Source organism: Myzus persicae, unplaced genomic scaffold (assembly GCF_001856785.1).
Source record: "Myzus persicae strain clone G006 unplaced genomic scaffold, MPER_G0061.0, whole genome shotgun sequence".
Taxonomy (NCBI): Eukaryota; Metazoa; Arthropoda; class Insecta; order Hemiptera; family Aphididae; genus Myzus; species Myzus persicae.
The window spans coordinates 75,621-90,591 of NW_019104280.1; the positions used below are offsets into that span (position 1 = coordinate 75,621).

The window sequence follows — 14,971 nt, forward strand, 5'->3', positions numbered from 1 at the left end:
CATAAAATAAAAAGCTAAAGAAATTTAAAGCTTGAAGACGTTAACAGATTTTATTATAATCAGTCTATTGAAAAATAGAGCGATAATATAGCATGGAAAATTTAGGCCGAGAGGAAAAAGGTAATCTAAATTTAGTATAGTGAGAGAAAGGATGGCAATTGATGTAAGTCGCATGCTAACCTGTCACAATAGGGCAGGGACACATTGTACATCATGATCATAAACTGTGATTATGCTCCAGGTTGAAAGCATGATTAGGCGGGAGATTATAGCACAGAATATAATACTAAATAGGCTGATGTATTGACTTTGATTGTACTGTTAACTAGCTTTAATATTTTTATGAAAAGTTTGGCAGTTACTGGCAGTATTCCATTGTTCAAGGTCTGTCTTTTAAATGTTTATGTAACTGTTTCAATCTGGCTAAAATTAAAATTGAACAGTAGTTATGATTCTAAAAGGTTATCAAAACAATCATTATCATAAAATACTTCACGGCATTGCAGCAATAAATTGCATTGTTCAATGTGGCAATGTCTAATCTGAACGATACTTTTTATGGTTAATAATAAACACATACAAATTGAACATTAGGTATTTCATTTATGCCTAAAATGTTTTTCATAATAACTTATTAAACAACAAAAAATATTAATAATGATTAAATTATGTACTTACTATGACAATAAAAACCAACAAATCTTGAACTGCATTTCAACTTGATTGAGATTTTTTTTAAATGTATTTATTTTTGATCTCATATTGAATATATTATACAATATAATATATAACTTATATAATATTATACTTAATAGTAAACATGTTTAATTTTAAATTGAAAATACAATTTTATCTAAGAAAAAATATGTTGATTTTAATCCATTTTCAGTAAAAGAATTTCATACAAAATTGTATTATTTTTGTTTTGATTTACATAATATAATAGTAGTTATAGTTTAATAAAATAAATGCTGTTAATTCAGCAATAATAACAGTCTTTTTGTGCTTTACTAGTTATAATTAAAAAAAAAAAATTACAACACAACACAAATTAATACTAAAATCTACTATAAGTGTTTCAAAATATTAAATAGTTTTGGAATAATAATCATAGGTAGTAAATAATTTTTAAGATTTCAAAAAAAATAAATACAAGAATGTATATTGTTGAAAAAAAAGATGTTAGACTCATATATTGCAATTCAAATAGCAAAACAATGTATGTATAGGTAGGGATGTCTCAAAACAAAGTAAACAATAAGAATGTTTTAACTATTAATTATTGCAATGTCTTTATCTCTCCTTTTGATTTTTATGATTATAGGCACAAGCCATCTATGAGGCCATGAAAGTCTTGCTTCAAATTCAATTTTAATAATATACACTAAAAATTATTTGGAAAAAATGTGTAAAATTAATATTTTTGAAAATCAATTATTATATCATTATGATTATCAATATACAATACAAACAAAAATTATAATTTAAAAGTGGGTAGGTATTAACATAAATATTAAACATGATTACATGAGATTGCAATACAAATTTAAAACTATTGCAAAAGTAAATACACACTATAGTAAAGACATGGCATGGTAATAATAAATTAGACTAGATAGATGTTTAAATAATACTGTATAATACTAATAAATTTTGTAGATTGTATGTTAAGCCCAGGAATTTGACTTATTAGAACATTTTTTTTCTATGAAAAATTAATAATGTATTATTAGTTGTTTACAAATATGTATTGCTTTTTTTACCTACATCAATAAAATATACATTAATTTTCCTATGTTGACGCTATTGTAGGCTACGTAAATATGACTGAATGTCACAAGACTAGAAAAAGAAAAAATCAATTAAAAAAATTGTATGACTCAAGTAATATACCAATGGTAATTTTTCTTAGTTATGGCTAATTATATTATTATATCCAAAATTGTATTAGTTAAAAACCAACTATATATGTTAAGTATTGAAACTAAGGATATTTTTTAACATAAGAAATTTATGTTATTTATGGATATTTTAAATTAAAAATAATTTAAACTAATTTAAAAAGAAAGTGAAAGAAATTTAAATGTTAAGGTCTTGAGAAACACCATACCCGCATTTGTTTTCTTTATTGAACATTTAAGTTCGCATTTAATTTTGTTAGTTTTAATATTATTATAAATTTACCAATTATCAAACCTAGACATAATAATATTGTTAGAAGTGTATTTATAATACTTTAATTCAAACTCTCAATATTGATATTCAGAAAACAGACTATGTTGTTACCTTTAAATATGATAGGCAATTCAACGTAATATTACAACTAACAAAACAAAATGTAAATTACTGAATTTTCTACTTTGTAAGTTATATTATTATTCATAACAGTAGTCGTAATCGCAAAACAATCATAATCATTTTGATATTATTTTATTTTTATGAAATAAATGCTATGTGAAATAAACCCAATGAAAATTATTTCACAAGGTTGAATTGAGTATTTTACTATACAATTTTGCATAGACAAGAATAAAAAAAATTATGAATAATATTAGTCAATATTAAATTTAAAAAAATAAAAACCATGACTATAGAGTATAAAAAATAAAAATGATAAATATTATAATTTATTATAAAATGAGTAGTTATTTTCCTGGGCTCTTTAACTAATGCAAACTCATAAAAGTAGAGTATATAGGTGTAAGGAAGAATTTTAAACAATAATTATAATATTAATAAATAGTTATATGGTGAAATTAATACTACTTGCTAGAATTTGATTTTGTACAATCAAATTGTTTTACCCTATCTGGTATACTAGCTCTTTCAACAGGCACACAGTCATAGAGTTCATCTAAACTGTTGATGAAATGTATCTTGTTGCCAAATTTTGAGCTTACAAATGGTTTGATCATTAATACAAGCGTTTTCAACCAAAACGTCGGATGAACCAAGTACAAAAACTTCAAATTTTTCCTTAGTTTTCTATCAATCATCTTATAACAACGTTTCAGCCAAGAGAAACCAGGAACACAATCCTTAGAAGTACCCCCTTGCAGATAGACTAGAACATAGTCTTCTGTAACTAGTTGGTCCAAAGTTGAAACTACATATGCAAATAAATTATTCATAACATAATTGTAGTCTACACGATCACGATGCGGTAAATAGCATGCACTAAATATAATAATAGCATTGTGTGAACCAGTTGTCATGTAACCACCATGTGATAGCACACACTTATATGGCTCTATTACTTTCATATCAATTTTACTAACAACACCAGTTACCGTACAAGACCTCCAGTTACGTTCATCTTTGAGTTCTTCTTCAGCTGTTAACTCGGGTATTGATTTGTTTCCGAGGTCCACATTTAAGAATCTATCAGTATTGTCACTGAATTCACTACCGGAACTTGATTCATAGTCATAATCATTAGCTTTGTTGTTGATAGGTATCAATCGACGTCTGCGTGATGGAAGATTAATGGATAATGGATTGTCACGTGTCAGATGAACACTTTGTAGATTATTTGTTAAAAAAGCGCATTCTTCTTCTTGAATTTTAGAATGTTCACAAGAAGCATTACTAAATGACAATGAATGGTTTATGTCTAAATGTGTTTTACTTGCCACTTGAGAATCAACTGCATAGGTATGGCACAGCAAATCTGGTTGAGAAATATCCTCCATATTATTGTCATTTATTGATTGGCTGCTCGCAGCAATGTCCTTTTCGTTGTCCATAGTGTATGTATTTTACACGACTGAAACCAAACCATTCTTCATTAAATTCCATTTTGTTTTGTTATTATTTTATTTTTATATTTTGCTCCACTGAAAAAATTAATTGAACTCAATTGACAACAGAGATGGACGAATGAATGAAATGTTTAACATGAAATGATTTATAAATGCATAATTATCTTTAGCGACACTGTTACTTTTATAGATAATTTCCAATATTTTAAAATATGTACAATATGTGTGATATGTACATAACAAGACGTTTTCAGTAGCATTAAACTAGTAAACCAAATTAATTTGGATTGAATATCTAAATTTGTTAAATCATATTACGCTTATCATGGGTAAAACTTAATGTAGTTTGTATTACATGAGGGAAACTTATCCACAAACGGAACAAACCTAAAATAATGTGCAACATAAAACAGACAGCAGTACATAATATTTGCATACTCAAAAATTCTAATAACGTTATAGACTTAAAAATATAGTTTAAATATAAACAACTTTTTTCATTGCTACATAAAATTTATACAACTTCACAAGTAGTAAATGTAAATAGATACATTTTCTATATTATATGCGAATAATAAATCACTCAAATGTTGGTTGATAATATTTATAAAAGTTTGTGAAATTAATTTAAATGTTTGATAACCTAATTAAAAATAAATAAATATTTATTTATAGTTATTATTTCTTTTTTCAATATTTCTATTTATCTTTTTTATTAAGAAATATGCATGACAGGCTGGCTTAGGATGATTATTTCATCGTGTTTTTTATGATTTTATTGTAATATCAATACAACATTATACAAAATTATAACCATTTAAAAGATTTTAACTATATGAATTAATTAGAAATATGTTAAAATTATAAAATCCAAATTATTTATAACCAAGTCAAAAATTTAATTATCAAATTTTCTTTGTTAATAAATTTTAGTGAGTAAGTGATTTAAATAAAAATAAATAATTTCAAAAATATTTAACAAATTACTGCGGTTTTTACTATTATTTATTTTTAAATTATATTTTATTATCCAAGATATATTTTTTCCCCCTTTATTGTTGTATACACAATATTTACCTCGGGGGTACAATAAGAGTATTAGCTAAAATACAAAAAAAATATGACATGAATAAACTTGACAAAAGCAACCACCCAGTGATGACACTTTTAAGTAAGGTTACACATTAATTTATACATATATATGTATATATTTTATTTTATAAGTCAATATATCTCTACACCAGTTGCGTTTTAAGGACCTTGCAGAATTACGAGGAATATCATCTAAGATTTTAACATAAAAAATCAACTCTTAATTAACCTTCTTTGAAATGTTTAAAAAATGTATTTATTCATTACTTAGTTTTGAAAAATATCAAATATTCAAATAGGTGTTATCACTGAGTGGAAGGCACTTTTAATTATTTTTTTTTGCCTAATAGTTTTACATTAAATAGCTATAATATAATACCTATTCTCTGTCCAGCAAGAGAATGTGTCAATTTTGGTTGGCCTGTGGCATGTTCTCTCGCTGAACAAAGTATAAATCTTAATATATAACATTAATAATTATTAATATCAAAATTATCATTATGTTTACATAAAATATTGTAAGTGATTTAATTTTTACACTACCACTACAAATATTATATTAAGTAACAATACTCATAAAACTTAATACTTCTGAGAAATAAATATATATTTATTTTACTGTAAGAAAGCAACACAACTAAACTGTAAGTTGCATCCAGATATTTACTTCAAATCTTAATTTGACTTTTAAATATTTATTTTATTACTAAACATAGACCACTAAAATTAAAATTAAAAAATTAAACTCAGAGTTAAAATAATATATTTTTTATTTTTTTATTATGTTCTACATTTTAATACAATTCTTACAAATTTTTCCAATTTATTTTATATTATATTACATAAAAAAAATTAATAATAATAATATATAATATATAAATTAGGAGTATTGTAAATTTTATGGCTGATCAGTAAAACCATAAAGTTTAATTTCACAATTTAATGACATAACTGTAGGCCTAAATAACAATTTTAAATTACAATGGCTGTTTATGTTGTAGTTTTTCAATAACCCATTCTATAGCTTGTCTTCCTTTTGCTGCATTGCCTGAAATTTTACTGGTAAGTATATTTTCTATATATCCACTACATGGTAAGCCTTCTACAGTGACATAAGCTGTTTGTTTGAGTAAAGTTTTTTGTGGATCATCAGGATGTGGCTTATATGTGAGCTTTTCTCGTACTATGACAAATGGTCCCATTGATAAGTTTTGACTATCTAGCTTTAACTGCCGACGATCTCGATTAACTTTAGAATACTCACTGGCATAAAATGTACTTATTGGACCCATTAATGCACATGCCCAGTTCGGTAATGTCCATCTAGTAGTAACTAATCGATGTGAATGTAATTCTCCATTAATTACTTGCCGATCAATAACATCTATTCCAAGGACAGCTGTGTTCATTGGATTTGGGTACTTGTTCCAAGCTGCTTGAACTACTGTCTCCCATGGATAGTTAAATGTGTGTTGAACAGTCCAGATTTTCATGATGAAGAGAGATCACAGGTATCAGCTTTCACGATATTTCCTAAATTAAATCACACCAATGTCTTTTGATGTAAACAAATATTTAAGATAGGAAGTGAGTTTTATTAAAAATAATTTGGGTTAATGTGTCTAATTTAGTATTAATTATAGTAAGTACCTATGTTTTCCTAACTAATTAAAACAAATCTTAGATAAGTACATTTTTATTCATTATGATATATAGACTGATTACAATAAATAAACATACCTATAGAGTGATTATTTAATCATGAACTAGTAAATAATAAATATTGAAAATAGCCTAGCTATTTTTAAAAAATAGTGTGAATTTACATTTTTCAACCAATTATCAGTTTTTAAAATATGATGTACCTCATATTTAGTAATAATAATTGAATACTATTAATAAACCAAAAGTTGATACACAAGCAAAATTATTGAGTGTGAACAGACTTCTGTGAAGTATACAATTTTACCAATACATACTTTATAAATTATTCTAATAAAAAAAATATTGACGAATTGGTGTAATTGTCCATAAATAATCACACTATACAAATATTATAATTTATATTTTATGTATACCCTAGTATATACATAAATAACAAAAAATAACATAGGTAGCTTATTTATTGTAATATTTAGTAATCACGTGCACTTATTAATAGCCAGGGTCACTTTAAGAAATGTCTTACAAGCAAATTACAAATTGTTTGCTTCAATAACCCTATTACCACTTTAAAATTAACATAGGTAAGTAAATATAATTTATTTCAGTTCATTTTTCATAGATAGATCCCTAATGATTAATTTTTTTATTAAGCTTGAAACTGAAAATACTACTCTTCTAAATCTCAACCAATTTTTTATTTTTCATCATCTCAGTATAATAAAATATTTGAGATAATTTTGGAGTATAGATCCATTTTGTTAATATAATTCATATGCATGGGTACCAAATTTGTACAATATTAAGGACTCAATTGGTGTTCTTTTAAATTAATAATTTTAAAAAAAATACCTATATTTTAACTAAGTGCCTATATTTTTGATTTTTATGTTAAGAACAGTCTTTTACTTGTGTTTTATGCATTTATAGTTTTCAATATTATAACTAGCATAAGTATTTTGCTTATTTCATGTACAGTAATATAATTATGTCCCACTAATGTAGATTATTAAAATAAATATTCAAAAGTACAGTAAAAAAATATAAATAAGTAATAAGAAAACATCGAAAAAATGAATAAAGTGAATTTATAAATGTATTTGAATGGGTGCAATAAATTAAAGTGATCTATATTAAAGGTATTTTTTTTTAATTAAACTACTTAACTACTTTCCCCCCTAGATAACCAGATAACATTTAAAAATAACTAAGTGTTAGTATTATGGAGTTTATACAATGTTTTCGATAAGGGCATGCAATTTTTATAATCCCCATCACTAGAGACCTAAGTCAAACTTCCATAACCAATAATTATACATGTTATGTTAGTATTCTGCAAGAACAATCAATTACAGATTAGAGGTTGGTGGTCATGCCATGATAAATAACTACCAGAACCCAAAATAATATCATATCATATAAAAACGTTGAATAAGTATAATAAAATAAACAGTTAAATATTTTTGAATTATTTACTAAAAAAAGTGATAATTGAGTTACAAAAGGCTTATAAAAATTAGGTACCGATTTTATTTAATATGAATATTATTTAGGTAAATACAGGGATAAATTGTGTGGTTTTAAAATTTGAAATAGTTAAGAATTTAAAATTATTATACTACTAATTAGTTTACTACCTAGGTAAATTTATTGAATTTTTAAAGAGATATTTACGATTTATATTATATATATTAATATATTATTATATATTTAATATATATTAATATAGGTACCTGTGATAACTTATTCATTCTATAGGTATAGATATTAGATACAAAAATTTAGATAGTCTGAAAAGAAGTATTATTTTGTTAACAAACTAACTTGTTTAATATTTTGAATGGTATTAAGTACATTTAAAATATAAATGTATTGAAACATTATGTGCTCAGATTTTATGAGCATACCGTCAATGACTTTAATGGTATTTCATTGAAATCATAGTTCAGAGGTCATATAAATGAAGAAAGATATGTTTATGTGTCAATTAAAAAAATAAAACTAGAGATGACATTCTACTGATGACAATTGCGCATTAGTATGATTAAATTACTATTAATTTGGTTGGACAATCATTGTAACATATTCTGGTGCAGAATAAGTAGGTAGGTACATTATTTTATCAGGTACAAATCTTCTCGCACTATACTACTAAATTACCACCAACGTCGAACCCAGAGCAGGCAACATTTTAAAAACAATGTTAGAATTTTTGTTAGGCAACAGAATAATAACATAATTAAGTACGTAAATAATATTATAATTAATTATTATGCAAGTTTGTAGATGATCTTTTGGCTCACCTGATGCGTGTTTAAACTTTATTTTATGGTCGAGCAAAGGATCCTTGAGCGTTAATTGCGTATAGTGATGTGGGTATGTCGCAACGGAGGTGTGAGTTTGCTTCTGGACAGCAATACGATACGTATTTTAGTAATATTTCATAGTCGAGCTTGTTCGACAACCGGTCAGCACTCAGCAAGGGCGACACAACGAACTATACGGCACTAAGGTCTATAAGACAGACCACAGACACCCAAAATCCGGACGGACGCGCACCGTCGAAGACGAAGACCAAAGTAATTTTTTTTCGACGCACAAGTCGTACGTCGCAGGTAATCTCCCTGTACTCTAGAACGTGAGTACCTGTGGGGAAAAGGAAAGAGAAAGACGGAAGGATCGAATATCGCCCGACGTACGGACGTCGATGTGCCGTAGTGGGCCGCAGATTATGCAAAAATGCAGCACAGCCATGGAGGAAAAACGTAAATGGTGCTTGTTATCGATTTCGCCACGGAATAAAACATATTATCTCTTTTTTCCTTCACCCTGGCGTGACCCGATGCGGGCCCGCTTATCATTGGAGTCCGTGTCCCGTGATGTGAAATAATATGAAGCAGCCTGCAGCAAGCTGTCCCTCTATGCTGCTGATGCGATGCAATATGGGCGAAATCAGGGAGAATATATTATAATAACAGTATAATTCTATTGACTTTGGGGTACTGGTCAATGGAGCATAAATTAAATATGGTTATGTGCATTATCTCTTTACAATTTACGCGCGTTTTTTTACATTATTTTCTTTGATCTTTCGTTCATAGTAAATATTGAGATATGAGAGTAATATTATTTATGTTCTAAGTGTGAGGGCTTAGAATTTAGATCATAGTGTTGTACGAAATACGACTTGATTCTATACTCTATTATGTTTTGTTTATAAGTTACAGGTGACGACAGTAATTATCTGCTACGAGTTGATAAATCAAAATTAATTATTATTATTTTTAAGATTTATTACAGTGATTCCATTTTGAATCTTAGAGTTTTATGGTAAAAACAATATTAAAACCGTCTTAATATATAAACTATAGTGTTATGGCTCCTCGAGGCAAAAAGCCAAAAGTAAAAAATGAAGAAGAAAACACAGAGTTGTTTGAAAAAAATCGTTTTATCATTTTGCCTGGTAAGTCTTTCAGTGCAATTATTTGTATAATTATTTGCATTAATAATTCTATTGGAGGTATAAATATTGTTTTTTTTTATGTTTGTCTTAGATGCTTTAGCAAAAGATGAAAATATTGATCGACAATTTATAAAACTGCGTCATCCTCAAACTAGTGAATTGGCTATATTTGTGTATTCAGGAAATGATAAAACTCTTGCCCAGATGCGATCCTTACCGCTTGGTCATAGGTAATTATATTTTTCAATGGTCTTTGTCTTGTTGAATTTTCCAATATAAAAATACTTTTACAGGTCATTTTTCAAAGGCAATGATGTCATTCCTGTTGATAAGATTGATTTTGTAACATTAGTTGATCCTACGTTTCTTTTTTTACCATATTTTGTCAAAGTAAGTATACCATTATACATTTTAGCATAAACAGATATTCTCCATTAAAGCTGTATTATTTTTATTACAGTTCATAAAGTTCAACACTGATTTCCACATTGTAGATAGTTTTATATTAGTAAAAGACAATGAAACATTAAAATCTTGTCACAAAGTTTAAGTGCTCATCTAGATTATTTCAAAAAAATTTAAAGGATAATAAAGATGAAAATATAGTTACATTTTTAATAAAGGCTAATAAAAAAAAAAAATGAAAATAAATAAAGTGCAATCAGAGAATTTATAGGATGGCCTTAGTTTCAAAATTATAACAGGTTAAAATTTAAAAAGCTTGCCTATTTTTTAAATACATTATTTTCCATTTACTTACAACCTAGTGGTTTAATGCATTTAAATTCTATGATTGAATCTGTTTTTTGAATTTTTTTTCATATTCTGAAATGCCCAATATGGTTTTCCATGATATGTTCTCTAATGTTTGATTGAGCACTGACCCACTAAGTCACTAGATGCTCCAAATAAATTGTTGTCTACCATTTCACTTGACCATGATGACTTGATAAAACAATTGATTAAAAAATTATTTTTAATAACTTACTTTGTAATTTTGTATTCAAAAACCGATAGTAAAATAAAATATTAGTAATAATTATATTTAATCGCATTTTTTTGTTCACATCAATTTTATGATTTATAGTGTTCTTCTATGTTCTGTCCATTGGATCAAATTTTAGTGGATGAACATCTTCCAGAAATAAATAACCTACTAATGAAACTATCGGAATTGACCAATTTAAAACAAATTGCTACTAAAAAAGGTAAAACATATTAATTGAAATAAAATTAATTATTATTAACTATTTTTTATCAACTTCAAGGTTTTTATTTTGCTCTATTAATTAACATTCTTAAACATTTTTTATAGAAGTTGGAGATTTAATTTTGTGGCAATATAATGAAAACAAAACTTTGGAATGGCTAACACCTAAAATAGAAAGAGTATCAAAAGTTTTAGTGGCACAACAAATAAATGTAAATCAAAATGCAGCCATTTCATCCTCATTTAAAGTGTGCGAGACAAGCATTCAAGCAACTGACGGTAAAATATTTATTCTATACTCTGTTCCATGGGTGTTCATGCCACCCGAAATAACAATGATGGGTTAGCTCTGCTCAACCCACACAAAATTCTCGATATGTGACTTGCAATTGTAGAGCTAAACTTTTCTTAGTCAACAGCAGCCAATTAAGTTTGTCTAGTACACTACACTTGGTCTTTGTAGATTACACTAGACCGCATGGAGAGGATATGACGGTGTAAAGGGTCAATGGACCTCATTCTTTATGCACAGAACTGGCATATTCTATCGTAGAACAGAGTATAGATGAGTTTTCATTTCTTCAGACTATTTATATATTTAAAAACAAATTTCTCTAACCCATTCCAAGAGAAACTGGACCAAGTGCCATCTATCTTACAAAAATCATTTAAATTATATAGTAATTAAAATATATATTTCAACAATCACCAATATTAACTTAATTTAACAGTAATAACTGTAAATTATTAGTTTGAAACAATTATTTCTTGTATGATAATAATTAATAAACTTGTTAGAATTAGCCAGATTACATTTCTTAAATTTACTATTATTGTATTATATTTTAACCTGTTGTATAGGGATAGGCTCAGCCCATTAATAAATAACTATACTATATATGGTTTTACCAATTAATCATCATTAATGGTTTTTTTGGGTTATGCTTTTTAAAATGAATAATAATGTATAATATTAATCAATAATTTGCATAATCATATTTTTAATACAGAACAATACAAAAGGTATGCATACAATATAATTTCGGAATATTTACCCATTGATATTCAAAAATCATTGTTGAAACATCTGGGGCTCCCAGATATAGTAGAATGTAATAAACGTAAAGCCGATGAAAATAAAAGTGATGTAAATAAAAAGGTAAAACACAAAGAAGTTGAATATGATGAGGTGCCTTTTCAAGTTATAAAGGTAAATCATTTTTAGTTTTATTATTATTATTTAGTTATAACTCTAGTTCGTTTTTATTTTTAGAATGTCACTCCAAAATTAACAGCTAAAGACAAAGCATTAAAAAAAGCTGCATCAGGAACAAAATCTATATCATCATTTTTTAAAAAAAGTGCCTAATTTTGTATTTATAATGGCATAATGTGTATTTAGTTCTTTATTTGTGAATTAAAAATTAACATTTTTTCAATAAAATATGTACATAGTATTTGTAAGAGTTTATTCATGATTGTCTTCATAAAAATTAAATAAATTAAATATTAAATTTATATTATTTTTTCTTTTTTAATTCATATTATAAATATCAATTTACAATCAGTCATACGGCATTAAACAAAACTTCATATTTTAATAGGTTAGTTGAATTATAACTAAGTTTGATTTCCATTAAATGAGAATATTTCAATAACAATTAAGCTTAAGTGCATCTTTAATGGTTTAACTCAAACTGATTCAATAGTAATGTGAACAATAAATATTATAATTTAATACATTTGAAATATTTTTAACACTATATAAAATGGTAGCACCTACTTATACAATAGGAATTACTTAACTTAGACATTTTTATCTTGTGCCTTAGAATATAGAAAAAAACTAGATTTTCCAATCAAGAACTTTCTGTAATTACTTTGACTTCATCATTTTCTAATGCGTTGGGATCGTGTCTAATTTTAGAGACATGGATTTTCTTATTTGACACACAAACAGAATAATGATAATGTTGAAACAAAACTATCAATAAATCAAATTAACAAATTAGTTTAAAATTAATTTAATTTTTAATTTGACATACTTGACATGTTTTGGAATTGTTCATCGGGTACATATAAGCTTTTACTAGTTCCAATTGTTTTTGATATAATGTCCGCAATTTTTTCATTATTTTCTAAATCACCACCTGACTGAAATGATCGATTAATTTGTTTTAGACATCAAGGATAGATCATTAGGTATTCGTAATAAATAAATTGTCTAATTAGTAAATAAATACGTTTCTTGTAATTTTACTCACGGAAATCACAGCTCCATCCATTGTCATGATCAAATAACCCATTTGCTCGGGAATCCTTTCCATCTTCCTTAATTGTTTGAATACACTTGGTTAACTTCAATTCAAATCTTTATACAGGTAATACTGTAAAAGTTTAATGTTTATTTTACCTAATCGTCCACTATTATTGTTCTATGATTATAGCCTAATTCCTTTCCGTCCCATCCTTACTGTTGTCAATCTTGTCAAACTTGGTAATCCATATCAAAAGTACTTCAGTGATAAGGAACTATGTTTGTTCGGTTGCATTTAACTACTTTTCGGGCTAAGCATTTGCAACAAGGCTACACAGACCTGTCCCTACCCTAACCTAACCTACAAGATTTTTTTTGAATACTATATAGTCTGTATTCTGTAACTATTTCCTTTATTTAAATAGATAAAATTCGTTCATCTAAAATATAATGGATAGTAGTTTGGAAGTTATCTACATCAATATCATTATAGTTATTCGAAAAAGCCACTAGTTACTGCAATTCCATCACTAACATTGTTTTTAATATTATAATATATATTATACAGAGTGATTACAGATTACTCAGTGCTCATCCCCAAATTTAGATTCTGACTTGTGAGTGATAAATGGAGTGATTTTTTAAATACTTTTTACTGTCTTCATATCTCTATATTTGTTTTTTTTCTATTGTAAAACATTTATGTACTATATTTAATTTTGTCTGTAATTGGCGAGTTATAATAGTTTCTCCTAAGACACTTCATAAAAAAATAACCAAAATAAAAATGGATTGATTATTCAAATTCAATGATGTGTAGCATATTGAATCTAATTGGTAGTTATTTTGAGGAGGGTCAAAGTTCGTGGATCTGTCTATTATCACATTTCAGTTAAACTTTCATGTTTCTAATGCTACTCTCTTGGGTACATTTTATTTGCAAGTATTTAGTTTTTTGGCTACTCGTGCAATTTTCATCGAAACTCGTTGAATCCTTAATCGAAAACCGTACCTAACGATGAATCTAGGGAAAAATAGCCCCACCTATAGGAAAAGAAAGCCCCGTACCGGCCGTACCAACTAAGTACCTACATTATTCTTTTTTATTTTGATTTGCATGATTAACTATAATCATAATATAATCATTAAATTTATCAATGTAACTCTTCTGTAACATAATAGGTACCCATAAACTAATTTTACAAAGAAAAATAAGAACCAGTTGTAAAAATATCACATTTAAGTATAATTAATTATTTAATACCGTTCTTTTATAATACTGATATAATAAATAGTAATATACCATTTTTAATAATGAGTTGCTTTTCAATGTATCTAGAATAATTGCTTTTGAAAGTACTCAGAGTGTGGAAAGCAATATCAATTAGAGCTATTTCATTACTATGAAACCAGTTTTTTGGTACATCAATCATTTGTCTGTTGTTTAAAACCAATTGGTATAAAGAAGTTGAAGGGTTTAATGTGTCAATCTGCTTAAACAATAAAGTAATATTTAACTATGAATA

General features: G+C 26.6%; 4 protein-coding genes across 4 annotated transcripts; 1 reads left to right on the forward strand and 3 right to left on the reverse strand.

The window, feature by feature from the left end:
* Positions 1 to 2,567: 2,567 nt before the first annotated feature.
* On the reverse strand, positions 2,568 to 9,255 carry LOC111040848 (protein prune homolog 2-like). Its single transcript, XM_022324907.1, has 2 exons — positions 8,819 to 9,255; positions 2,568 to 3,766 (listed from the first exon to the last, which is right to left on the reverse strand). The coding sequence occupies exon 2, from the start codon at positions 3,744 to 3,746 to the stop codon at positions 2,763 to 2,765; it is 984 nt and encodes a 327-aa protein (XP_022180599.1). The 5' UTR covers positions 3,747 to 3,766; positions 8,819 to 9,255; the 3' UTR covers positions 2,568 to 2,762.
* Positions 5,831 to 6,346, reverse strand: LOC111040860 (protein slowmo). The gene has a single exon (XM_022324924.1). It carries the CDS (start codon positions 6,344 to 6,346, stop codon positions 5,831 to 5,833), a length of 516 nt encoding a protein of 171 aa, XP_022180616.1.
* A 136-nt stretch (positions 9,256 to 9,391) lies between the features above and the next one.
* On the forward strand, positions 9,392 to 12,706 carry LOC111040849 (ribonuclease H2 subunit B). The gene is made up of 8 exons (XM_022324908.1): positions 9,392 to 9,742; positions 9,805 to 9,978; positions 10,070 to 10,208; positions 10,272 to 10,368; positions 11,066 to 11,186; positions 11,294 to 11,467; positions 12,199 to 12,398; positions 12,462 to 12,706. The coding sequence occupies exons 2-8, from the start codon at positions 9,891 to 9,893 to the stop codon at positions 12,555 to 12,557; spliced, it is 915 nt and encodes a 304-aa protein (XP_022180600.1). The 5' UTR covers positions 9,392 to 9,742; positions 9,805 to 9,890; the 3' UTR covers positions 12,558 to 12,706.
* Positions 12,707 to 12,849: 143 nt separating this feature from the next.
* LOC111040850 (ragulator complex protein LAMTOR4 homolog) lies at positions 12,850 to 13,703 on the reverse strand. The gene is made up of 3 exons (XM_022324909.1): positions 13,453 to 13,703; positions 13,234 to 13,342; positions 12,850 to 13,172 (listed from the first exon to the last, which is right to left on the reverse strand). The coding sequence occupies exons 1-3, from the start codon at positions 13,513 to 13,515 to the stop codon at positions 13,048 to 13,050; spliced, it is 297 nt and encodes a 98-aa protein (XP_022180601.1). The 5' UTR covers positions 13,516 to 13,703; the 3' UTR covers positions 12,850 to 13,047.
* Positions 13,704 to 14,971: the final 1,268 nt, after the last annotated feature.

What these genes read in the sequence shown, in the direction of transcription:
- LOC111040848 (XM_022324907.1), bottom strand. Translation starts at nt 3,746, where the DNA reads ATGGACAACGAAAAGGACATTGCTGCGAGCAGCCAATCAATAAATGAC.
- LOC111040860 (XM_022324924.1), bottom strand. Translation starts at nt 6,346, where the DNA reads ATGAAAATCTGGACTGTTCAACACACATTTAACTATCCATGGGAGACA.
- LOC111040849 (XM_022324908.1), top strand. Translation starts at nt 9,891, where the DNA reads ATGGCTCCTCGAGGCAAAAAGCCAAAAGTAAAAAATGAAGAAGAAAAC. An exon ending in TCCTTACCGCTTGGTCATAG is followed by an intron (nt 10,209 to 10,271) that starts GTAATTATATTT and finishes ATACTTTTACAG; the next exon opens with GTCATTTTTCAAAGGCAATG. An exon ending in TGCCTTTTCAAGTTATAAAG is followed by an intron (nt 12,399 to 12,461) that starts GTAAATCATTTT and finishes TTTTATTTTTAG; the next exon opens with AATGTCACTCCAAAATTAAC.
- LOC111040850 (XM_022324909.1), bottom strand. Translation starts at nt 13,515, where the DNA reads ATGGAAAGGATTCCCGAGCAAATGGGTTATTTGATCATGACAATGGAT. An exon ending in TGGATGGAGCTGTGATTTCC is followed by an intron (nt 13,343 to 13,452) that starts GTGAGTAAAATT and finishes CGATCATTTCAG; the next exon opens with TCAGGTGGTGATTTAGAAAA. An exon ending in ACAATTCCAAAACATGTCAA is followed by an intron (nt 13,173 to 13,233) that starts GTATGTCAAATT and finishes ATTTATTGATAG; the next exon opens with TTTTGTTTCAACATTATCAT.